The 26,394-nt window shown below is 37.6% G+C and overlaps 1 protein-coding gene across 1 annotated transcript in view; it reads right to left on the reverse strand.

Annotated features, from left to right (window-relative positions):
• The window catches only part of LOC138284407 (mucin-2-like), a 1,933,778-nt gene that overhangs the window by 767,389 nt on the left and 1,139,995 nt on the right, over positions 1–26,394 (reverse strand). The window contains exons 37-47 of the mRNA XM_069223144.1: positions 22,512–22,679; positions 20,396–20,569; positions 18,290–18,457; positions 16,173–16,346; positions 14,058–14,231; positions 11,939–12,112; positions 9,822–9,995; positions 7,709–7,882; positions 5,594–5,767; positions 3,486–3,659; positions 1,372–1,545 (exon numbers count right to left, since the gene is read on the reverse strand). Of these exons, the coding sequence (XP_069079245.1) occupies positions 1,372–1,545; positions 3,486–3,659; positions 5,594–5,767; positions 7,709–7,882; positions 9,822–9,995; positions 11,939–12,112; positions 14,058–14,231; positions 16,173–16,346; positions 18,290–18,457; positions 20,396–20,569; positions 22,512–22,679 (1,902 nt within the window). The remainder of the gene's footprint in view (positions 1–1,371; positions 1,546–3,485; positions 3,660–5,593; positions 5,768–7,708; positions 7,883–9,821; positions 9,996–11,938; positions 12,113–14,057; positions 14,232–16,172; positions 16,347–18,289; positions 18,458–20,395; positions 20,570–22,511; positions 22,680–26,394) is intronic.

Below are 26,394 nucleotides of genomic sequence, written 5' to 3' on the forward strand. Positions count from 1 at the left end.
TGATGATCAGGGGCCTGGGCATAGACTTGGGCATAAACATGCAGAGAGTGTGTTGGTTGGGGGCCATACGCATAAAAAAAACACTTTAAAATAGCAATTAATGCCAATGTATGAGTGTGGACTACTTTTAATTAGTTCACATCCTCAAAATGCATTGGCCTTATACCAGTACTGATGTACAGCCTTTATAAATGAAGAACATACAATGGAAATACTTTTTTTAATTAAATCAAATGTATATTTAATTTAAAAAAACAGGCAGAATAACCCCTGGTTCTACCATGAATGTCCCTTCTATATTCCCAAAGTTTACAAAGCTTTCACTTCTGCATTCAGCAACTGCTGAAATATGATTCATTTTAGTTGACCTAAACCAGCCAGTGTATTTATTGTATAAATTGAACCGACATTCCAATTGGGCTGAATTAGCCCTTTCTATGGAGAAAGAATTGGGTAGGAAAGTTCATTCTTTAAAAATGATATTAATCATTATTAATATTAATATTTGAGAGCATTAATTATATTAATAATTTAGAGGGTTTCACATAATTAATGCAATGGTTTATTTTCAGTAACAACACTAATTACATAGGTGACCGTGATAATTTCAGAACAGAAAAAGTGGAAAGTAAGTTGAGGACTGTGTACCTTTTAAGTAGCAGATCCCTTAAGATTTGGAATTGTCTTTGATGCCAGCTAAGCTGGGGGAAAGGTGAATGCTACAGTGATTCAATGGGACGTTTCCTTTTAAACAGCTCTAAGTCTCTGTTAAGCACCGACCCGCCATTACTCCATTTCCCTCATTGACATCTCATATACTTTTTCAAACAAATTACATTCAGTGCTAAAGCATAAGCTTTGCACATTTTAATTCTTGACTGTAAAATAGGCCAAGTACTGTTGAGGATATGGGCTAAGAAGCAACTCAGTTAAGACTGACTAAAAGATACCATTAGCAGAGGCGTACTGTAATATTGCTAGCCCAGAGCAAAGGTCCTGGATTCTCTTCCATCCAGACATTATAGGAGCACAAAACTAGTGTGTATTGCCTCTGCATGGTCCTCTATTCAACTCGAAATGTCCTAAAATGCAGCTCCTGAAACAAAGCAGATGTATTTTGGGAATTATTGAGGTTGTTTTGTTTACAATTGACGATGGTTGTTGGTTGAAATTAGAGCCTTATATGCATGCAAACCATAGTTTTTGAACAGAACGAAGGATTTTGACAGTCATTTTAAATACTTGAAAACAGATCTTTTGTATTTATAGAAGGATTTCTGCTCCAACCGTACGCAGGCAAATATGTAAATCTAACTGTGGACCCTAAAGCAGTTATAAAGAATTTAGGATAAACAAATGACTTGTTCTTACCACTTGACAATGTTGATGTCGTTCTGGCTGTGGTAGTAGAAGCAGGAGTACTCTTTATGCTTGTCAAAGTAGGAGTACTCCTTCCACTGCCTGTAGAGGAGGTCGTAGATCTTGTAGAAGAGAGAGAACTTCCAGAGCTGGTAGAAATGGATGTACTAGGTGTAGTTTGTGTAACTGAAACAAAAAAAAAGTACTGGTAAAGCCAACAGGTCCTCTCTTTATCAGGCAAATACCAATGTGTTGGCTTTGCCGATGCCTTTTATTTTATCATTCTCACATGACTTTCGCAATGCCAGAACAGTGAAATTTAAAAAGCCGAAATGGACCTTCGTGAGTCAGGAGGCATGTGCTGTGTTTGCAATGCATGTGCATGCATGTTAGCCCATGGCAGCCCTTTTTTTGTAATAGCTTAATTTGTGGGTGGCTACAATGTACTCAACTGTGTGTAGATGTGTTAACATATGTGCATAAAACACATGCATCTAAAACACCAGTGGCCAGTTTTTTTTTGATCAATTATATACCCCTCCAACATTGTAGATTGTCATTTTAGAACGGTAAAATAAAAAAATACCAAAATTATGTTTGTTTGAGCACAAAAAAGAAAGCAAACAGTACATTACCACTTAGGAGTTTCTGCACCCTCAAAAAGAAAAAGAATGAAAAAAAAGAATAACTGAGAGCAATATGCATAGGGGTGGTGGGCAACAGGGGAGTAATGGGGAACAACTGATGATCAAGGGCTTGGGCATAGACTCGGGCATAAACATGCAGAGAGTGCATTGGTTGGGGGCCATACGCATAAAAACAACACTTTAAAATAGGAATTAATGCCAATGTATGAGTGTGGCCTACTTTTAAATAGTTCACATCCTCAAAATGAAGTGGCCTTATACCAGTACTGATGTACAGCCTCTATAAATGAAGAACATACAATGGAAATACATTTTTTAATTAAATCAAATGTATATTTAATTTAAAAAACAGAACCAAGTTTAAGGCAGAATAACCCCTGGTTCTACCATGAATGTCCCTTCTATATTCCCAAAGTTTACAAAGCTTTCACTTCTGTATTCACCAACTGCTGAAATATGATTCATTTTAGTTGACCTAAACCAGCCAGTGTATTTATTGTATAAATTGAACCGACATTTCAATTGGGCTGAATTAGCCCTTTCTATGAAGAAAGAATATGTGAAGAAAAGTTCATTCTTTAAAAATGATATTAAGCATTATTAATATTAATTTTGAGAGCATTAATTATATCAATAATTTAGAGGGTTTCACATAATTAATGCAATGGTTTATTTTCAGTAACAACACTAATTACATAGGAGATCGTGATAATTTCAGAACAGAAAAAGTAGAAACTAAGTTGAGGGCTGTGCACCTTTTAAGTAGCAGATCCCTTAAGATTTGGAATTGTCTTTGATGCCAGCTAAGCTGGGGTAAGGGTGAATGCTACAGTGATTCAATGGGATGTTTCCTTTTAAACAGCTCTAAGGCTCTGTTAAGCCCAGACCCGCTATTACTCCATTTCCCTCATTGACATCTCATATACTTTTTCAAACAAATTACATTCAGTGCTAAAGCATAAGCTTTGCACATTTTAATTTTTGACTGTAAAATAGGCCAAGTACTGTTGAGGATGTGGGCTAAGAAGCAACTTGGTTAAGACTGACTAAAAGATGCTATTAGCAGAGGCGTACTGTAATATTGCTAGCCCAGAGCAAAGGTCCTGGATTCTCCTCCATCAAGACATTATACGAGCACAAAACTAGTGTGTATCACCTCTGCATGGTCCTCTATTCAACTCGAAATGTCCTAAAATGCAGCTCCAGAAACAAAGCAGATGTATTTTGGGAATTATTGAGGTTGTTTTGTTTACAATTGACAATGGTTGTTGGTTGAAATAAGAGCCTTATATGCATGCAAACCATAGTTTTTGAAAAGAACAAAAGGATTTTGACAGTCATTTTAAATATTTGAAAACAGATCTTTTGTACTAAGAGAAACATTTCTGCTCCAACCACAAGCAGGCAAATATGTAAATCTAACTGTGGACACAAAAGCAGTTATAAAGAATTTAGAATAAACAAATGACTTGTTCTTACCACTTGACAATGTCGATGTCATGCTGGCTGTGGTAGTAGAAGCAGGAGTACTCTTTATGCTTGTCAAAGAAGGAGTACTCCTTCCAGTGCCTGTAGAGGAGATTGTAGATCTTGTAGAAGAGAGAGAACTTCCAGAGCTGGTAGAAATGGAAGTACTAGGTGTAGTTTGTGTAACTGAAACAACAACAAAAACAGTACTGGTAAAGCCAACAGGTCCTCTCTTTATCAGGCAAATACCAATGTGTTGGCTTTGCCGATGCCTTTTATTTTATCATTCTCACATGACTGTCGCAATGCCAGAACAGTGAAATTTAAAAAGCTGAAATGGGCCTTCGTGAGTCTGGAGGCATGTGCTGTATGCGCAATGCATGTTAGCCCATGGCAGCCCTTTTTTTGTAATAGCTTAATTTGTGGGTGGCTACGATGTACTCAACTGTGTGTAGATGTGTTAACATATGTGCATAAAACACATGCATCTAAAACACCAGTGGCCAGTTTTTTTTGATCAATTATATACCCCTCAAACATTGTAGATTGTCATTTTAGAACGGTAAAATAAAAAAATACCAAAATTATGTTTGTTTGAGCACAAAAAAGAATGCAAACAGTACATTATCACTTAGGAGTTTCTGCACCCTCAAAAAGAAAAAGAATTTAAAAACAAATAACTGAGAGCAATATGCAATGGGGTGTTGGGCAAAAGGGGAGTAATGGGGAACAACTGATGATCAGGGGCCTGGGCATAGACTCGGGCATAAACATGCAGAGAGTGCGTTGGTTGGGGGCCATACACATAAAAAAAACACTTTAAAATAGGAATTAATGCCAATGTATGAGTGTGGACTACTTTTAAGTAGTTCACATCCTCAAAATGCAGTGGCCTCATACCAGTGCTGATGTACAGCCTCTATAAATGAAGAACATGCAATGTAAATACATTTTTAAATTAAATCAAATGTATATTTAATTTAAAAACCAGAACCAAGTTTTAGGCATAATACCCCCTGGTTCTACCATGAATGTCTCTTCTATATTCCCAAAGTTTACAAAGCTTTCACTTCTGTATTCAGCAACTGCTGAAATATGATTCATTTTAGTTGACCTAAACCAGCCAGTGTATTTATTTATAATAATTGAACCGACATTCCAATTGGGCTGAATTAGCCCTTTCTATGAAGAAAGAATACGTGAAGAAAAGTTCATTCTTTAAAAATGATATTAAGCATTATTAATATTAATATTTGAGAGCATTAATTATATCAATAATTTAGAGGGTTTCACATAATTAATGCAATGGTTTATTTTCAGTAACAACACTAATTACATAGGTGATCGGGATAATTTCAGAACAGAAAAAGTGGAAAGTAAGTTGAGAACTGTGTACCTTTTAAGTAGCAGATCCCTTAAGATTTGGAATTGTCTTTGATGCCAGCTAAGCTGGGGGAAAGGTGAATGCTACAGTGATTCAATGGGACGTTTCCTTTTAAACAGCTCTAAGTCTCTGTTAAGCACCGACCCGCCATTACTCCATTTCCCTCATTGACATCTCATATACTTTTTCAAACAAATTACATTCAGTGCTAAAGCATAAGCTTTGCACATTTTAATTCTTGACTGTAAAATAGGCCAAGTACTGTTGAGGATATGGGGTAAGAAGCAACTCGGTTAAGACAGACTAAAAGATACCATTAGCAGAGGCGTACTGTAATATTGCTAGCCCAGAGCAAAGGTCCTGGAATCTCCTCCATTCAGACATTATACGAGCACAAAACTAGTGTGTATCGTCTCTGCATGGTCCTCTATGCAACTCGAAATGTCCTAAAATGCAGCTCCAGAAACAAAGCTGATGTATTTTGGGAATTATTGAGGTTATTTTGTTTACAATTGACGATGGTTGTTGGTTGAAATAAGAGCCTTATATGCATGCAAACCATAGTTTTTGAACAGAACAAAAGGATTTTGACAGTCATTTTAAATACTTGAAAACAGATCTTTTGTACTAAGGGAAGGATTTCTGCTCCAACCACAAGCAGGCAAATATGTAAATCTAACAGTGGACCCTAAAGCAGTTATAAAGAATTTAGGATAAACAAATGACTTGTTCTTACCACTTGACAATGTCGATGTCGTGCTGGCTGTGGTAGTAGAAGCAGGAGTACTCTTTATGCTTGTCAAAGTAGGAGTACTCCTTCCAATTCCTGTAGAGGAGGTCGTAGATCTTGTAGAAGAGAGAGAACTTCCAGAGCTGGTAGAAATGGATGTACTAGGTGTAGTTTGTGTAACTGAAACAAAAAAAAAAGTACTGGTAAAGCCAACAGGTCCTCTCTTTATCAGGCAAATACCAATGTGTTGGCTTTGCCGATGCATTTTATTTTATCATTCTCACATGACTGTCGCAATGCCAGAACAGTGAAATTTAAAAGGCCGAAATGGGCTTTCGTGAGTCAGGAGGCATGTGCTGTGTTTGCGACGCATGTGCATGCATGTGAGCCCATGGCAGCCCTTTTTTTGTAATAGCTTAATTTGTGGGTGGCTACAATGTACTCAACTGTGTGTAGATGCGTTAACATATGTGCATAAAACACATGCATCTAAAACACCAGTGGCCAGTTTCTTTTGATAAATTATGTACCCCTCCAACATTGTAGATTGTCATTTTAGAACGGTAAAATAAAAAAATACAAAAATTATGTTTGTTTGAGCACAAAAAAGAATGCAAACAGTACATTACCACTTAGGAGTTTCTGCACCCTCAAAAAGAAAAAGAATTTACGAAAAAATAACTGAGAGCAATATGCAATGGGGTGTTGGGCAACAGGGGAGTAATGGGTAACAACTGATGATCAGGGGCCTGGATATAGACTCGGGCATGAACATGCAGAGAGTGCGTTGGTTGGGAGCCATACGCATAAAAACAACACTTTAAAATAGGAATTAATGCCAATGTATGAGTGTGGACTACTTTTAAGTAGTTCACATCCTTTAAAATGCAGTGGCCTTATACCAGTACTGATGTACAGCCTCTATAAATGAAGAACATACAATGGAAATACATTTTTTAATTAAATCAAATGTATATTTAATTTAAAAAACAGAACCAAGTTTAAGGCAGAATAACCCCTGGTTCTACCATGAATGTCACTTCTATATTCCCAAAGTTTACAAAGCTTTCACTTCTGTATTCACCAACTGCTTAAATATGATTCATTTTAGTTGATCTAAACCAGCCAGTGTATTTATTGTATAAATTAAACTGACATTCCAATTGGGATGAATTAGCCCTTTCTATGAAGAAAGAATATGTGAAGAAAAGTTCATTCTTTAAAAATGATATTAAGCATTATTAATATTAATATTTGAGAGCATTAATTATATCAATAATTTAGAGGGTTTCACATAATTAATGCAATGGTTTATTTTCCGTAACAACACTAATTACATAGGAGATCTTGATAATTTCAGAACAGAAAAAGTAGAAAGTAAGTTGAGGACTGTGCACCTTTTAAGTAGCAGATCCCATAAGATTTGGAATTGTCTTTAATGCCAGCTAAGCTGGGGGAACGGTGAATGCTACAGTGATTCAATGGGACGTTTCCTTTTCAACAGCTCTAAGGCTCTGTTAAGCCCTGACCCGCCATTACTCCATTTGCCTCATTGACATCTCATATACTTTTTCAAACAAATTACATTCAGTGCTAAAGCATAAGCTTTGCACATTTTAATTCTTGACTGTAAAATAGGCCAAGTATTGTTGAGGATATGGGCTAAGAAGCAACTTGGTTAAGACTGACTAAAAGATACTATTAGCAGAGGCGTACTGTAATATTGCTAGCCCAGAGCAAAGGTCCTGGATTCTCCTCCATCCAGACATTATTTGAGGACAAAACTAGTGTGTATCGCCTCTGCATGGTCCTCTATTCAACTCGAAATGTCCTAAAATGTAGCTCCAGAAACAAAGCAGATGTATTTTGGGAATTATTGAGGCTGTTTTGTTTACAATTGACGATGGTTGTTGGTTGAAATAAGAGCCTTATCTGCATGCAAACCATAGTTTTTGAACAGAACAAAAGGATTTTGACAGTCATTTTAAATACTTGAAAACAGATCTTTTGTACTAAGAGAAACATTTCTACTCCAACCACAAGCAGGCAAATATGTAAATCTAACTGTGGACCCTAAAGCAGTTATAAAGAATTTAGGATAAACAAATGACTTGTTCTTACCACTTGACAATGTCGATGTCATGCTGGCTGTGGTAGTAGAAGCAGGAGTACTCTTTATGCTTGTCAAAGAAGGACTACTCCTTCCAGTGCCTGTAGAGGAGGTTGTAGATCTTGTAGAAGAGAGAGAACTTCCAGAGCTGCTAGAAATGGAAGTACTAGGTGTAGTTTGTGTAACTGAAACAACAACAAAAAAAGTACTTGTAAAGCCAACAGGTCCTCTCTTTATCAGGCAAATACCAATGTGTTGGCTTTGCCGATGCCTTTTATTTTATCATTCTCACATGACTGTCGCAATGCCAGAACAGTGAAATTTAAAAAGACGAAATGGGCCTTCGTGAGTCAGGAGGCATGTGATGTGTGCGCAATGCATGTGCATGCATGTTAGCCCATGGCAGCCCTTTTTTTTGTAATAGCTTAATTTGTGGGTGGCTACGATGTACTCAACTGTGTGTAGATGTGTTAACATATGTGCATAAAACACATGCATCTAAAACACCAGTGGCCTGTTTTGTTTGATCAATTATATACCCCTCCAACATTGTAGATTGTCATTTTAGAACGGTAAAATACAAAAATAAAAAAATTATCTTTGTATGGGCACAAAAAAGAATGTAAACAGTACATTACCACTTAGGAGTTTCTGACCCTCAAAAAGAAAAAGAATAAAAAAAAAAAATAACTGAGAGCAATATGCAATGGGGTCTTGGGCAACAGGGGGGTATTGGGGAACAACTGATGATCAGTGGCCTGGGCATAGACTCGGGCATAAACATGCAGAGAGTGCGTTGGTTGGGGGTCATACGCATAAAAACAACACTTTAAAATAGGAATTAATGCCAATGTATGAGTGTGGACTACTTTTAAGTAGTTCACATCCCCAAAATGCAGCGGCCTTATACCAGTACTTATGTACAGCCTCTATAAATGAAGAACATACAATGGAAATACATTTTTTAATTAAATCAAATGTATATTTAATTTAAAAAAACAGAACCAAGTTTAAGGCAGAATAATCCCTGGTTCTACCATGAATGTCCCTTCTATATTCCCAAAGTTTACTAAGCTTTCACTTTTGTATTCACCAACTGCTGAAATATGATTAATTTTAGTTGATCTAAACCAGCCAGTGTATTTATTGTATAAATTGAACCGAAATTCCAATTGGGCTGAATTAGCCCTTTCTATGAAGAAAGAATCTGTGAAGAAAAGTTCATTCTTTAAAAATGATATTAATCATTATTAATATTTGAGAGCATTAATTATATTAATAATTTAGAGGGTTTCACATAATTAATGCAATAGTTTATTTTCCGTAACAACACTAATTACATAGGAGATCGTGATGATTTCAGAACAGAAAAAGTAGAAACAAAGTTGAGGACTGTGCACCTTTTAAGTAGCAGATCCCTTAAGATTTGGAATTGTCTTTGATGCCAGCTAAGCTGGGGGAAAGGTGAATGCTACAGTGATTCAATGGGATGTTTCCTTTTAAACAGCTGTAAGGCTCTGTTAAGCCCCAACCCGCTATTACTCCATTTCCGTCATTGACATCTCATATACTTTCTCAAACAAATTACATTCAGTGCTAAAGCACAAGCTTTGCACATTTTAATTCTTGACTGTAAAATAGGCCAAGTACTGTTGAGAATATGGGCTAAGAAGCAACTTGGTTAAGACTGACTAAAAGATACTATTAGCAGAGGCGTACTGTAATATTGCTAGCCCAGAGCAAAGGTCCTGGATTATCCTCCATTCAGACATTATACGAGCACAAAACTACTGTGTATCGCCTCTGCATGGTCCTCTATGCAAGTCGAAATGTCCTAAAATGCAGATCCAGAAACAAAGCAGATGTATTTTGGGAATTATTGAGGTTATTTTGTTTACAATTGACGATGGTTGTTGGTTGAAATAAGAGCCTTATATGCATGCAAACCATAGTTATTGAACAGAACAAAAGGATTTTGACAGTCATTTTAAATACTTGAAAACAGATCTTTTGTACTAAGAGAAACATTTCTGCTCCAACCACAAGCAGGCAAATATGTAAATCTAACTGTGGACCCTAAAGCAGTTATAAAGAATTTAGGATAAACAAATGACTTGTTCTTACCACTTGACAATGTCGATGTCGTGCTGGCTTTGGTAGTAGAAGCAGGAGTACTCTTTATGCTTGTCAAAGAAGAAGTACTCCTTCCAGTGCCTGTAGAGGAGGTTGTAGATCTTGTAGAAGAGAGAGAACTTCCAGAGCTGGTAGAAATGGAAGCACTAGGTGTAGTTTGTGTAACTGAAACAACAACAAAAAAAGTACTGGTAAAGCCAACAGGTCCTCTGTTTATCAGGCAAATACCAATGTGTTGGCTTTGCCGATGCCTTTTATTTTATCATTCTCACATGACTGTCGCAATGCCAGAACAGTGAAATTTAAAAAGCCGAAATGGACCTTCGTGAGTCAGGAGGCATGTGCTGTGTTTGCAACGCATGTGCATGCATGTCACCCCATGGCAGCCCTTTTTTTGTAATAGCTTAATTTGTGGGTGGCTACAATGTACTCAACTGTGTGTAGATGCGTTAACATATGTGCATAAAACACATGCATCTAAAACACCAGTGGGCAGTTTTTTTTAATAAATTATTTACCCCTCCAACATTGTAGATTGTCATTTTAGAACGGTAAAATAAAAAAATGCAAAAATTATGTTTGTTTGAGCACAAAAAAGAATGCAAACAGTACATTACCACTTAGGAGCTTCTGCACCCTCAAAAAGAAAAAGAATTTAAGAAAAAATAACTGAGAGCAATATGCAATGGGGTGTTGGGCAACAGGGGAGTAATAGGTAACAACTGATGATCAGGGGCCTGGGTATAGACTCGGGCATAAACATGCAGAGAGTGCGTTGGTTGGGAGCCATACGCATAAAAACAACATTTTAAAATAGGAATTAATACCAATGTATGAGTGTGGACTACTTTTAAGTAGTTCACATCCTCAAAATGCAGTGGCCTTATACCAGTACTGATGTACAGCCTCTATAAATGAAGAACATACAATGGAAATACATTTTTTAATTAAATCAAATGTATATTTAATTTAAAAAACAGAACCAAGTTTAAGGCAGAATAACCCCTGGTTCTACCATGAATGTCCCTTATATATTCCCAAAGTTTACAAAGCTTTCACTTCTGTATTCACCAACTGCTGAAATATGATTCATTTTAGTTGATCTAAACCAGCCAGTGTATTTATTGTATAAATTGAACCGACATTCCAATTGGGCTGAATTAGCCCTTTCTATGAAGAAAGAATCTGTGAAGAAAAGTTCATTCTTTAAAAATGATATTAATCATTATTAATATTAATATTTGAGAGCATTAATTATATTAATAATTTAGAGGGTTTCACATAATTAATGCAATAGTTTATTTTCAGTAACAACACTAATTACATAGGAGATCGTGATAATTTCAGAACAGAAAAAGTAGAAACTAAGTTGAGGACTGTGCACCTTTTAAGTAGCAGATCTCTTAAGATTTGGAATTGTCTTTGATGCCAGCTAAGCTGGGGGAAAGGTGAATGCTACAATGATTCAATGGGACGTTTCCTTTTAAACAGCTCTAAGGCTCTGTTAAGCCCCAACCCGCTATTACTCCATTTCCGTCATTGACATCTCATATACTTTTTCAAACAAATTACATTCAGAGCTAAAGCATAAGCTTTGCACATTTTAATTCTTGACTGTAAAATAGGCCAAGTACTGTTGAGGATATGGGCTAAGAAGCAACTTGGTTAAGACTGACTAAAAGATACTGTTAGCAGAGGGGTACTGTAATGTTGCTAGCCCAGAGCAAAGGTCCTGGATTCTCCTCCATCCAGACATTATACGAGCACAAAACTAGTGTGTATCGCCTCTGCATGGTCCTCTATTCAACTCGAAATGTCCTAAAATGCAGCTCCAGAAACAAAGCAGATGTATTTTGGGAATTATTGAGGTTGTTTCGTTTACAATTGACGATGGTTGTTGGTTGAAATAAGAGCCTTATATGCATGCAAACCATAGTTTTTGAACAGAACAAAAGGATTTTGACTGTCATTTTAAATACTTGAAAACAGATCTTTTGTACTAAGAGAAACATTTCTGCTCCAACCACAAGCAGGCAAATATGTAAATCGAACTGTGGACCCTAAAGCAGTAACAAAGAATTTAGGATAAACAAATGACTTGTTCTTACCACTTGACAATGTCAATGTCGTGCTGGCTGTGGTAGTAGAAGCAGGAGTACTCTTTATGCTTGTCAAAGAAGAAGTACTCCTTCCAGTGCCTGTAGAGGAGGTTGTAGATCTTGTAGAGGAGAGAGAACTTCCAGAGCTGGTAGAAATGGAAGTACTAGGTGTAGTTCGTGTAACTGAAAAAAAAAAAAAAAAGTACTGGTAAAGCCAACAGGTCCTCTCTTTATCAGGCAAATACCAATGTGTTGGCTTTGCCGATGCCTTTTATTTTATCATTCTCACATGACTGTCGCAATGCCAGAACAGTGAAATTTAAAAAGCCGAAATGGGCCTTCGTGAGTCAGGAGGCATGTGCTGTGTGCGCAACGCATGTGCATGCATGTTAGCCCATGGCAGCCATTTTTTTGGAATAGCTTAATTTGTGGGTGGCTACAATGTACTCAACTGTGTGTAGATGTGTTAACATATGTGCATAAAACACATGCATCTAAAACACCAGTGGCCAGTTTTTTTTTTATCAATTATATACCCCTCCAACATTGTAGATTGTCATTTTAGAACGGCAAAATAAAAAAATACAAAAATTATGTTTGTTTGAGCACAAAAAAGAATGCAAACAGTACATTACCACTTAGGAGTTTCTGCACCCTCAAAAAGAAAAAGAATTTAAAAAAAAAATAACTGAGAGCAATATGCAATGGGGTGGTGGGCAACAGGGGAGTAATGGGGAACAACTGATGATCAGTGGCCTAGGTATAGACTCGGGCATAAACATGCAGAGAGTGCGTTGGTTGGGGGCCATACGCATAAAAACAACACTTTAAAATAGGAATTAATGCCAATGTATGAGTGTGGACTTCTTTTAAGTAGTTCACATCCTCAAATTGCAGTGGCCTTATACCAGTACTTATGTACAGCCTCTATAAATGAAGAACATACAATGGAAACACATTTTTTAATTAAATCAAATGTATATTTAATTTAAAAAAACAGAACCAAGTTTAAGGCAGAATAATCCCTGGTTCTACCATGAATGTCCCTTCTATATTTCCAAAGATTAGTAAGCTTTCACTTTTGTATTCACCAACTGCTGAAATATGGTTCATTTTTGTTGATCTAAACCAGCCAGTGTATTTATTGTATAGATTGAACCGACATTCCAATTGGGCTGAATTAGCCCTTTCTATGAAGAAAGAATCTGTGAAGAAAAGTTCATTCTTTAAAAATGATATTAAGCATTATTAATATTAATATTTGAGAGCATTAATTATATTAATAATTTAGAGGGTTTCACGTAATTAATGAAATGGTTTATTTTCAGTAACAACACTAATTACATAGGAGATCGTGATAATTTCAGAACAGAAAAAGTAGAAAGTAAGTTGAGGACTGTGCACCTTTTAAGTAGCAGATCCCTTAAAATTTGGAATTGTCTTTGATGCCAGCTAAGCTGGGGGAAAGGTGAATGCTACAGTGATTCAATGGGACGTTTCCTTTTAAACAGCTCTAAGGCTCTGTTAAGCCCTGACCCGCCATTACTCCATTTGCCTCATTGACATCTCATATACTTTTTCAAACAAATTACATTCAGAGCTAAAGCATAAGCTTTGCACATTTTAATTCTTGACTGTAAAATAGGCCAAGTACTGTTGAGGATATGGGCTAAGAAGCAACTTGGTTAAGACTGACTAAAAGATACTATTAGCAGAGGCGTACTGTAATATTGCTAGCCCAGAGCAAAGGTCCTGGATTCTCCTCCATCCAGACATTATACGAGCACAAAACTAGTGTGTATCGCCTCTGCGTGGTCCTCTATTCAACTCAAAATGTCCTGAAATGTAGCTCCAGAAACAAAGCAGATGTATTTTGGGAATTATTGAGGTTGTTTTGTTTACAATTGACGATGGTTGTTGGTTGAAATAAGAGCCTTATATGCATGCAAACCATAGTTTTTGAACAGAACAAAAGGATTTTGACAGTAATTTTAAATACTTGAAAACAGATCTTTTGTACTAAGAGAAACATTTCTGCTCCAACCACAAGCAGGCAAATATGTAAATCTAACTGTGGACCCTAAAGCAGTTATAAAGAATTTAGGATAAACAAATGACTTATTCTTACCACTTGACAATGTCAATGTCGTGCTGGCTGTGGTAGTAGAAGCAGGAGTACTCTTTATGCTTGTCAAAGTAGGAGTACTCCTTCCAGTGCCTGTAGAGGAGGTCGTAGATCTTGTAGAAGAGAGAGAACTTCCAGAGCTGGTAGAAATGGATGTACTAGGTGTAGTTTGTGTAACTGAAACAAAAAAAAAAGTACTGGTAAAGCCAACAGGTCCTCTCTTTATCAGGCAAATACCAATGTGTTGGCTTTGCCGATGCCTTTTATTTTATCATTCTCAGATGACTGTCACAATGCCAGAACAGTGACATTTAAAAAGCCGAAATGGGCCTTCGCGAGTCAGGAGGCTTGTGCTGTGTGCGCAACGCATGTGCATGCATGTTAGACCATGGCAGCCCTTTTTTTTGTAATAGCTTAAGTTGTGGGTGGCTACGATGTACTCAACTGTGTGTAGATGTGTTAACATATGTGCATAAAACACATGCATCTAAAACACCAGTGGCCAGTTTTTTTTGATCAATTATATACCACTCCAACATTGTAGATTGTCATTTTAGAACAGTAAAATAAAAAAATACCAAAATTATGTTTGTTTGAGCACAAAACAGAAAGCAAACAGTACATTACCACTTAGGAGTTTCTGCACCCTCATAAAGAAAAAGAATGAAATAAAAAATAACTGAGAGCAATATGCATAGGGGTGGTGGGCAACAGGGGAGTAATGGGGAACAACTGATGATCAGGGGCTTGGGCAAAGACTCGGGCATAAACATGCATGGAGTGCGTTGGTTGGGGGCCATACGCATAAAAACAACACTTTAAAATAGGAATTAATGCCAATGTATGAGTGTGGACTACTTTTAAGTAGTTCACATCCTCAAAATGAAGTGGCCTTATACCAGTACTGATGTACAGCCTCTATAAATGAAGAACATACAATGGAAATACATTTTTTAATTAAATCAAATGTATATTTAATTTAAAAAAACAGAACCAAGTTTAAGGCAGAATAACCCCTGGTTCTACCATGAATGTCCCTTCTATATTCCCAAAGTTTACAAAGCTTTCACTTCTGTATTCACCAACTGCTGAAATATGATTCATTTTAGTTGATCTAAACCAGCCAGTGTATTTATTGTATAAATTGAACCGACATTCCAATTGGGCTGAATTAGCCCTTTCTATGAAGAAAGAATACGTGAAGAAAAGTTCATTCTTTAAAAATGATATTAAGCATTATTAATATTAATATTTGAGAGCATTAATTATATCAATAATTTAGAGGGTTTCACATAATTAATGCAATGGTTTATTTTCTGTAACAACACTAATTACATAGGAGATCGTGATAATTTCAGAACAGAAAAAGTAGAAAGTAAGTTGAGGACTGTGCACCTTTTAAGTAGCAGATCCATTAAGATTTGGAATTGTCTTTGATGCCAGCTAAGCTGGGGTAAAGGTAAATGCTACAGTGATTCAATGGGACGTTTCCTTTTACCAGCTCTAAGGCTCTGTTAAGCCCAGACCCGGCATTACTCCATTTGCCTCATTGACATCTCATATACTTTTTCAAACAAATTACATTCAGTGCTAAAGCATAAGCTTTGCACATTTTAATTCTTGACTGTAAAATAGGCCAAGTACTGTTGAGGATATGGGCTAAGAAGCAACTTGGTTAAGACTGACTAAAAGATACTATTAGCAGAGGCGTACTGTAATATTGCTAGCCCAGAGCAAAGGTCCTGGATTCTCCTCCATCCAGACATTATACGAGCACAAAACTAGTGTGTATCGCCTCTGCATGGTCCTCTATTCAACTCGAAATGTCCTAAAATGCAGCTCCAGAAACAAAGCAGATGTATTTTGGGAATTATTGAGTTTGTTTTGTTTACAATTGACGATGGTTGTTGGTTGAAATAAGAGCCTTATATGCATGCAAACCATAGTTTTTGAACAGAACAAAAGGATTTTGACAGTCATTTTAAATACTTGAAAACAGATCTTTTGTACTAAGAGAAATATTTCTGCTCCAACCACAAGCAGGCAAATATGTAAATCTAACTGTGGACCCTAAAGCAGTTATAAAGAATTTAGGATAAACAAATGACTTGTTCTTACCACTTGACAATGTCGATGTCATGCTGGCTGTGCTAGTAGAAGCAGGAGTACTCTTTATGCTTGTCAAAGAAGGAGTACTCCTTCCAGTGCCTGTAGAGGAGGTTGTAGATCTTGTAGAAGAGAGAGAACTTCCAGAGCTGGTAGAAATGGAAGCACTAGGTGTAGTTTGTGTAACTGAAACAACAACAAAAAAAGTACTGGTAAAGCCAACAGGTCCTCTCTTTATCAGGCAAATACCAATGTGTTGGCTTTGCCGATGCCTTTTATTTTATCATTCTCACATGACTGTCGCAATGCCAGAACAGCGAAATTTAAAAAGCCGAAATGGGCCTTCGTAAGTCAGGAGGCATGTGCTGTATGCGCAATGCATGTGCATGCATGTTAGCCCATGGCAGCCCTTTTTTTTGTAATAGCTTAATTTGTGGGTGGCTACGATGTACTCAACTGTGTGTAGATGTGTTAACATATGTGCATAAAACACATGCATCTAAAACACCAGTGGCCTGTTTTGTTTGATCAATTATATACCCCTCCAACAATGTAGATTGTCATTTTAGAACGGTAAAATAAAAAAAATAAAAAAATCTGTTTGTTTGAGCACAAAAAAGAATGCAAACAGTACATTACCACTTAGGAGTTTCTGCACCCTCAAAAAGAAAAAGAATTAAAAAAAAAATAACTGAGAGCAATATGCAATGGGGTGTTGGGCAACAGGGGAGTAATGTGGAACAAGTGATGATCAGGGGCCTGGGCATAGACTCGGGCATAAACATGCAGAGGGTGCGTTGGTTGGGGGCCATACACATAAAAAAAACACTTTAAAATAGGAATTAATGCCAATTTATGAGTGTGGACTACTTTTAAGTAGTTCACATCCTCGAAATGCAGTGGCCTTATACCAGTACTGATGTACAGCCTCTATAAATGAAGAACATGCAATGTAAATAAATGTTTTAATTAAATCAAATGTATATTTAATTTAAAAAACAGAACAAAGTTTTAGGCATAATAAACCCTGGTTCTACCATGAATGTCCCTTCTATATTCCCAAAGTTTACAAAGCTTTCACTTCTGTATTCAGCAACTGCTGAAATATGATTCCTTTTAGTTGACCTAAACCAGCCAGTGTATTTATTTTATAAATTGAACCGACATTCCAATTGGGCTGAATTAACCCTTTCTATGGAGAAAGAATTGGGGAGGAAAGTTCATTCTTTAAAAATGATATTAATCATTATTAATATTCATATTTGAGGGCATTCATTATATTAATAATTTAGAGGGTTTCACATAATTAATGCAATGGTTTATTTTCAGTAACAACACTAATTACATAGGTGATCGTGATAATTTCAGAACAGAAAAAGTGGAAAGTAAGTTGAGGACTGTGTACCTTTTAAGTAGCAGATCCCTTAAGATTTGGAATTGTCTTTGATGCCAGCTAAGCTGGGGGAAAGGTGAATGCTACAGTGATTCAATGGGACGTTTCCTTTTAAACAGCTCTAAGTCTCTGTTAAGCACCGACCCGCCATTACTCCATTTCCCTCATTGACTTCTCATATACTTTTTCGAACAACTTACATTCAGTGCTAAAGCATAAGCTTTGCACATTTTAATTCTTGACTGTAAAATAGGCCAAGTACTGTTGAGGAGATGGGGTAAGAAGCAACTCGGTTAAGACTGACTAAAAGATACCATAAGCAGAGGCGTACTGTAATATTGCTAGCCCAGAGCAAAGGTCCTGGATTCTCCTCCATTCAGACATTATACGAGCACAAAACTACTGTGTATCGCCTCTGCATGGTCCTCTATGCAACTCGAAATGTCCTAAAATGCAGCTCCAGAAACAAAGCTGATGTATTTTGGGAATTATTGAGGTTATTTTGTTTACAATTGACGATGGTTGTTGGTTGAAATAAGAGCCTTATATGCATGCAAACCATAGTTTTTGAACAGAACAAAAGGATTTTGACAGTCATTTTAAATACTTGAAAACAGATCTTTTGTACTAAGAGAAGGATTTCTGCTCCAACCACAAGCAGGCAAATATGTAAATCTAACTGTGGACCCTAAAGCAGTTATAAAGAATTTAGGATAAACAAATGACTTGTTCTTACCACTTGACAATGTCGTGCTGGCTGTGGTAGTAGAAGCAGGAGTACTCTTTATGCTTGTCAAAGTAGGAGTACTCCTTCCAGTGCCTGTAGAGGAGGTCGTAGATCTTGCAGAAGAGAGAGAACTTCCAGAGCTGGTATAAATGGATGTACTAGGTGTAGTTTGTGTAACTGAAACAAAAAAAAAAGTACTGGTAAAGCCAACAGGTCCTCTCTTTATCAGGCGAATACCAATGTACTTGCTTTGCCGATGCCTTTTATTTTATCATTCTCACATGACTGTCGCAATGCCAGAACAGTGAAATTTAAAAAGCCGAAATGGGCCTTCTTGAGTCAGGAGGCATGTGCTGTGTTTGCAACGCATGTGCATGCATGTTAGCCCATGGCAGCCCTTTTTTTGTAATAGCTTATTTTGTGGGTGGCTACAATGTACTCAACTGTGTGTAGATGCGTTCACATATGTGCATAAAACACATGCATCTAAAACACCAGTGGCCAGTTTTTTTTATCAATTATATACCCCTCCAACATTGTAGATTGTCATTTTAGAACGGTAAAATAAAAAAATACAAAAATTATGTTTGTTTGAGCACAAAAAAGAATGCAAACAGTACATTACCACTTAGGAGTTTCTGCACCCTCAAAAAGAAAAAGAATGAAAAAAAAATAACTGAGAGCAATATGCATAGGGGTGGTGGGCAACAGGGGAGTAATGGGGAACAACTGATGATCAGGGGCTTGGGCATAGACTCTGGCATAAACATGCATGGAGTGCGTTGGTTGGGGGCCATACGCATAAAAACAACACTTTAAAATAGGAATTAATGCCAATGTATGAGTGTGGACTACTTTTAAGTAGTTCACATCCTCAAAATGAAGTGGCCTTATACCAGTACTGATGTACAGCCTCTATAAATGAAGAACATACAATGGAAATAAAAATTTTAATTAAATCAAATGTATATTTAATTTAAAAAAACAGAACCAAGTTTAAGGCAGAATAACCCCTGGTTCTACCATGAATGTCCCTTCTATATTCCCAAAGTTTACAAAGCTTTCACTTCTCTATTCACCAACTGCTGAAATATGATTCATTTTAGTTGATCTAAACCAGCCAGTGTATTTATTGTATAAATTGAACCGACATTCCAATTGGGCTGAATTAGCCCTTTCTATGAAGAAAGAATACGTGAAGAAAAGTTCATTCTTTAAAAATGATATTAAGCATTATTAATATTAATATTTGAGAGCATTAATTATATCAATAATTTAGAGGGTTTCACATAATTAATGCAATGGTTTATTTTCTGTAACAACATTAATTACATAGGAGATCGTGATAATTTCAGAACAGAAAAAGTAGAAAGTAAGTTGAGGACTGTGCACCTTTTAAGTAGCAGATCCATTAAGATTTGGAATTGTCTTTGATGCCAGCTAAGCTGGGGTAAAGGTGAATGCTACAGTGATTCAATGGGACGTTTCCTTTTACCAGCTCTAAGGCTCTGTTAAGCCCAGACCCGCCCTTACTCCATTTGCCTCATTGACATCTCATATACTTTTTCAAACAAATTACATTCAGTGCTAAAGCATAAGCTTTGCACATTTTAATTCTTGACTGTAAAATAGGCCAAGTACTGTTGAGGATATGGGCTAAGAAGCAACTTGGTTAAGACTGACTAAAAGATACTATTAGCAGAGGCGTACTGTAATATTGCTAGCCCAGAGCAAAGGTCCTGGATTCTCCTCCATCCAGACATTATACGAGCACAAAACTAGTGTGTATCGCCTCTGCATGGTCCTCTATTCAACTCGAAATGTCCTAAAATGCAGCTCCAGAAACAAAGCAGATGTATTTTGGGAATTATTGAGGTTGTTTTGTTTACAATTGACGATGGTTGTTGGTTGAAATAAGAGCCTTATATGCATGCAAACCATAGTTTTTGAACAGAACAAAAGGATTTTGACAGTCATTTTAAATACTTGAAAACAGATCTTTTGTACTAAGAGAAACATTTCTGCTCCAACCACAAGCAGGCAAATATGTAAATCTAACTGTGGACCCTAAAGCAGTTATAAAGAATTTAGGATAAACAAATGACTTGTTCTTACCACTTGACAATGTCGATGTCATGCTGGCTGTGCTAGTAGAAGCAGGAGTACTCTTTATGCTTGTCAAAGAAGGAGTACTCCTTCCAGTGCCTGTAGAGGAGGTTGTAGATCTTGTAGAAGAGAGAGAACTTCCAGAGCTGGTAGAAATGGAAGCACTAGGTGTAGTTTGTGTAACTGAAACAACAAAAAAAAAAGTACTGGTAAAGCCAACAGGTCCTCTCTTTATCAGGCGAATACCAATGTGTTGGCTTTGCCGATGCCTTTTATTTTATAATTCTCACATGACTGTCGCAATGCCAGAACAGTGAAATTTAAAAAGCCGAAATGGGCCTTCGTGAGTCAGGAGGCATGTGATGTGTGCGTAATGCATGTGCATGCATGTTAGCCCATGGCAGCCCTTTTTTTTGTAATAGCTTAATTTGTGGGTGGCTACGATGTACTCAACTGTATGTAGATGTGTTAACATATGTGCATAAAACACATGCATCTAAAACACCAGTGGCCTGTTTTGTTTGATCAATTATATACCCCTCCAACAATGTAGATTGTCATTTTAGAACGGTAAAATAAAAAATAAAAAAAATCTGTTTGTTTGAGCACAAAAAAGAATGCAAACAGTACATTACCACTTAGGAGTTTCTGCACCCTCAAAAAGAAAAAGAATTTAAAAAAAAATAACTGAGAGCAATATGCAATGGGGTGTTGGGCAACAGGGGAGTAATGTGGAACAAGTGAGGATCAGGGGCCTGGGCATAGACTCGGGCATAAACATGCAGAGAGTGCGTTGGTTGGGGGCCATACACATAAAAAAAACACTTTAAAATAGGAATTAATGCCAATTTATGAGTGTGGTCTACTTTTAAGTAGTTCACATCCTCGAAATGCAGTGGCCTTATACCAGTACTGATGTACAGCCTCTATAAATGAAGAACATGCAATATAAATAAATGTTTTAATGAAATCAAATGTATATTTAATTTAAAAAACAGAACCAAGTTTTAGGCATAATAACCCCTGGTTCTACCATGAATGTCCCTTCTATATTCCCAAAGTTTACAAAGCTTTCACTTCTGTATTCAGCAACTGCTGAAATATGATTCCTTTTAGTTGACCTAAACCAGCCAGTGTATTTATTTTATAAATTGAACCGACATTCCAATTGGGCTGAATTAACCCTTTCTATGGAGAAAGAATTGGGGAGGAAAGTTCATTCTTTAAAAATTATATTAATCATTATTAATATTCATATTTGAGGGCATTCATTATATTAATAATTTAGAGGGTTTCACATAATTAATGCAATGGTTTATTTTCAGTAACAACACTAATTACATAGGTGATCGTGATAATTTCAGAACAGAAAAAGTGGAAAGTAAGTTGAGGACTGTGTACCTTTTAAGTAGCAGATCCCTTAAGATTTGGAATTGTCTTTGATGCCAGCTAAGCTGGGGGAAAGGTGAATGCTACAGTGATTCAATGGGACGTTTCCTTTTAAACAGCTCTAAGTCTCTGTTAAGCACCGACCCGCCATTACTCCATTTCCCTCATTGACATCTCATATACTTTTTCAAACAACTTACATTCAGTGCTAAAGCATAAGCTTTGCACATTTTAATTCTTGACTGTAAAATAGGCCAAGTACTGTTGAGGATATGGGGTAAGAAGCAACTCGGTTAAGACTGACTAAAAGATACCATTAGCAGAGGCGTACTGTAATATTGCTAGCCCAGAGCAAAGGTCCTGGATTCTCCTCCATTCAGACATTATACGAGCACAAAACTACTGTGTATCGCCTCTGCATGGTCCTCTATGCAACTCAAAATGTCCTAAAATGCAGCTCCAGAAACAAAGCTGATGTATTTTGGGAATTATTGAGGTTATTTTGTTTACAATTGACGATGGTTGTTGGTTGAAATAAGAGCCTTATATGCATGCAAACCATAGTTTTTGAACAGAACAAAAGGATTTTGACAGTCATTTTAAATACTTGAAAACAGATCTTTTGTACTAAGAGAAGGATTTCTGCTCCAACCACAAGCAGGCAAATATGTAAATCTAACTGTGGACCCTAAAGCAGTTATAAAGAATTTAGGATAAACAAATGACTTGTTCTTACCACTTGACAATGTTGTGCTGGCTGTGGTAGTAGAAGCAGGAGTACTCTTTATGCTTGTCAAAGTAGGAGTACTCCTTCCAGTGCCTGTAGAGGAGGTCGTAGATCTTCCAGAAGAGAGAGAACTTCCAGAGCTGGTATAAATGGATGTACTAGGTGTAGTTTGTGTAACTGAAACAAAAAAAAAAGTACTGGTAAAGCCAACAGGTCCTCTCTTTATCAGGCGAATACCAATGTACTTGCTTTGCCGATGCCTTTTATTTTATCATTCTCACATGACTGTCGCAATGCCAGAACAGTGAAATTTAAAAAGCCGAAATGGGCCTTCTTGAGTCAGGAGGCATGTGCTGTGTTTGCAACGCATGTGCATGCATTTTAGCCCATGGCAGCCCTTTTTTTGTAATAGCTTATTTTGTGGGTGGCTACAATGTACTCAACTGTGTGTAGATGCGTTCACATATGTGCATAAAACACATGCATCTAAAACACCAGTGGCCAGTTTTTTTTATCAATTATATACCCCTCCAACATTGTAGATTGTCATTTTAGAACGGTAAAATAAAAAAATACAAAAATTATGTTTGTTTGAGCACAAAAAAGAATGCAAACAGTACATTACCACTTAGGAGTTTCTGCACCCTCAAAAAGAAAAAGAATTTAAGAAAAAATAACTGAGAGCAATATGCTATGGGGTTTTGGGCAACAGGGGAGTAATGGGGAACAACTGATGATCAGGGGCCTGGGTATAGACTCGGCCATAAACATGCAGAGAGTGCGTTGGTTGGGAGCCATACGCATAAAAACAACACTTTAAAATAGGAATTAATACCAATGTATGAGTGTGGACTACTTTTAAGTAGTTCACATCCTCAAAATGCAGTGGTCTTATACCAGTACTGATGTACAGCCTCTATAAATGAAGAACATACAATGGAAATACAATTTTTAATTAAATCAAATGTATATTTAATTTAAAAAATAGATCCAAGTTTAAGGCAGAATAACCCTTGGTTCTACCATGAATGTCCCTTCTATATTCCCAAAGTTTACAAAGCTTTCACTTCTGTATTCACCAACTGCTGAAATATGATTTGTGAGAAAACAGGGCTGATTGCAGAGGCCCCATAACTTTTTGCCCCCATTTTCCTCTTTTTGCTGGTGTTTTCCTGACTTTGATGGTGCCCTGGGTACTGCTAACCAGTCCCAGGGCCTGTGCTCTGTGTAAAATGGATATGCAAATTAGGCTAATTATAATTGGCTAAGTTAACCTACCTATAAGTCCCTAGTATATGGTAGGGCATGTAGGTTTAGGGACCACAGCATAGGTGGTGCACACCTAGGTGCATTGCTGAGGTGCCCAGTGTCATTTTAAAAGCAAGCCTGCCTTGCTGGCTGCTTTCAAATTAAAGTTATATGCAAATTCGACTTTGGAATTAAAGGTACTTCCAAAGTCTTAAACTACCTTATTTTTACATATAAGTCACCCCTAAGGTGTGCCCTATGTGCCCCTAGGGCTGGGTGCCATGTAACTATAAGCAGGGACTTTATAAAAATAGATTTATAAGCCCTGGTGAGGTAAAAACAGCCAAATTCGTTTTTCCCTCATTGAAGTAAATGGACTTCATAGGCTAGAATGGGCAGACTTTATTTTAAATTTTAAAGTCTCCTTAAATGTTACATACCAAGAATTTGGTATCAAATTGATTGTTGTGATAAATCCCACAACTTCCAGTTGTTGGATTTAATATAACTTGTCCAGGTAAAAAGTTTAGACTTTACCTAAAAAGTTGCCAATTTCAGCTCTGCATTGTTTTTGCTGCTGTGCTCTGATTGGCCAGCCTGCAGCAGCTTCTGCCAGGCTGCCTTGATTAGGTGTGAAGTGGCCTGGCTTCACACAAAGGAATGTGCTTGGGGGAGAGAATCTCCCCTCAGCAGATGGTGAGGCAGGAAGGGGGAGGGCTGCCAAACTGGTCTTCAAAGGCAGAGAAGGACATTTGCAGCACCCAGCAACACCCCCACATCCTGTAACCCCAGACAACTAGGTGCCCCCTTGATTAGATTAGGAGAGGGCAGGAGAGGGGTGTGTTTATAATTTTTAGCCACACCAGTGGGTGGGCTCAGCCAGATGTAACCTCCAAAAATCAGATTCAGCCATGTTGGATTTTTAGAGACTGTTGCCTTTTGGGATGGATTTTTGCCACACTTCCCAGGAAGTGGTCATCACAGGGGGACGACCCTATACCTGATTGGAGGATCAGGACCCCCTGCTTTTCACCCAGGAGCAAGGATAAAACTGGCAGACCTGACCCCACACCTCAGATCCCCTCCAGAATTCAACAAGAAAGGAACTAAAGAAGAAGAAGGACTGCCCAGCTGGACCCCTGGCCTGCACCTGGAACCTGCACTCAGAAGGACTGCACCAGCTGCACACTTGGGCTTCACCACAAGAAGGACTTTGCCTGGCTTCAACTGGTTCAAGGAGGGACTCCCTGTTTGCTACAGGTGAAAAATTGCTAACCAGAGTCCCCTGCACCAACTCCTGAAGAAAGCGACCAGCTGACCACTGTCCAGTGGCCAAAAAGGAGTTTGCGCCAGGTGCATTCTGGGAGTTGAAGTCCGCACCCCCCAAGGACCATCACAGAACTTCTGGACCCTTGGGGTGAGCTGTGGACCCCAAAAGAACCTTAAAAGAACATCTGGGTGAAGCCCCAGAAGTTTGGAAAAGATTTGAGAATTTTTGGAAAAAAGCTCCAGAGAGGGACCGACCCGCCGCGGAAATTCTAGCCGGCTTGCCTCAACCGCGACCCGGCCTGACTTCGTGGTTCGTCCCGGTAAAGAAAAACATCCAAAAAAGAGACTAAGTCCGAACGTAAAAAGTTGACCGGGACCTCCCAGCCATCGTATCCGAGAAGGGCTCCATGGACGTCGTATCAAGATCCAGGTTTACCCCGGTCGAAGGATTTTCATCTCGAAAAAACTACTAAGTCCGAAGGTAAAAGTCTCCACCGAGGAAACCCACATCGCGTATCCAGACAAGGGCTCCAGGAGGTCGGATTCAACTGGCAGGTTCGTCCCGGTGAAGAAAAACTTCAAAATAAAGACTAAGTCAGAAGGTAACTTTTTAACCGAGGCCTCCCGCGACCTGTAGCCGAGCAGGGCTCCATCGCGGTCGGCCTGAAAGTTTGACTTTGCCCCGGTCGAGGTGCAACCAGATGACCCGATTGGCGCTTTTTGTTTCTAAGCGCTAGAAAAGTAATAATTCTTTAAAAATTCATATCTCCGGTTCCCCTGAACCGATTTTAATCGTTTTTGTGTCATTTTAAAGATAAAAATATAAACTATTTTTATAAATTGGTTTTGGATTTTTAAACTGTTTCCTGTGTTTTATTTAATTACTGTTTTGTGATATTTGAATGCTTTACACTTTGTCTCCTAAGTTAAGCCTTGACGCTCGTTGCCAAGCTACCAAGGGTTGAGCTGGGATTAATTTACTGAGACCTAACTGTACCTATGTGGAGGTTAGTGGCTTGTTGCTAGGTGTAGGTACCTACCTGCCCTACCAATAACCATTTTCCAACATAATTGGAAGCAGCGACGGGATCCTGTACTTGTGTTCAATATCACGTTATAGTTTTAGGTAAAACAAATTAAAAATCCTTTAAATTGTCCTAGTGCAAAAATTGTTTTTAATTTTTAATTTGGATTAATTTCAATTATTGAATTTTTGTAATTTTTCTAAATTCTTGTTTCCAATTTTTGCAAAAAGTTTTTGTTGACACAAAACTAGGGAACCATGGAGCTTGATCTGGCTAGCCTACCCACACTGACAGTAGTCCAGCTTAGGGGGTTGTGTATTGAAAGAGGGTTGCCTGCAACCACTGATCTC

This window comes from Pleurodeles waltl, chromosome 3_1, assembly GCF_031143425.1.
Source record: "Pleurodeles waltl isolate 20211129_DDA chromosome 3_1, aPleWal1.hap1.20221129, whole genome shotgun sequence".
In the NCBI taxonomy this organism is placed as follows: Eukaryota; Metazoa; Chordata; class Amphibia; order Caudata; family Salamandridae; genus Pleurodeles; species Pleurodeles waltl.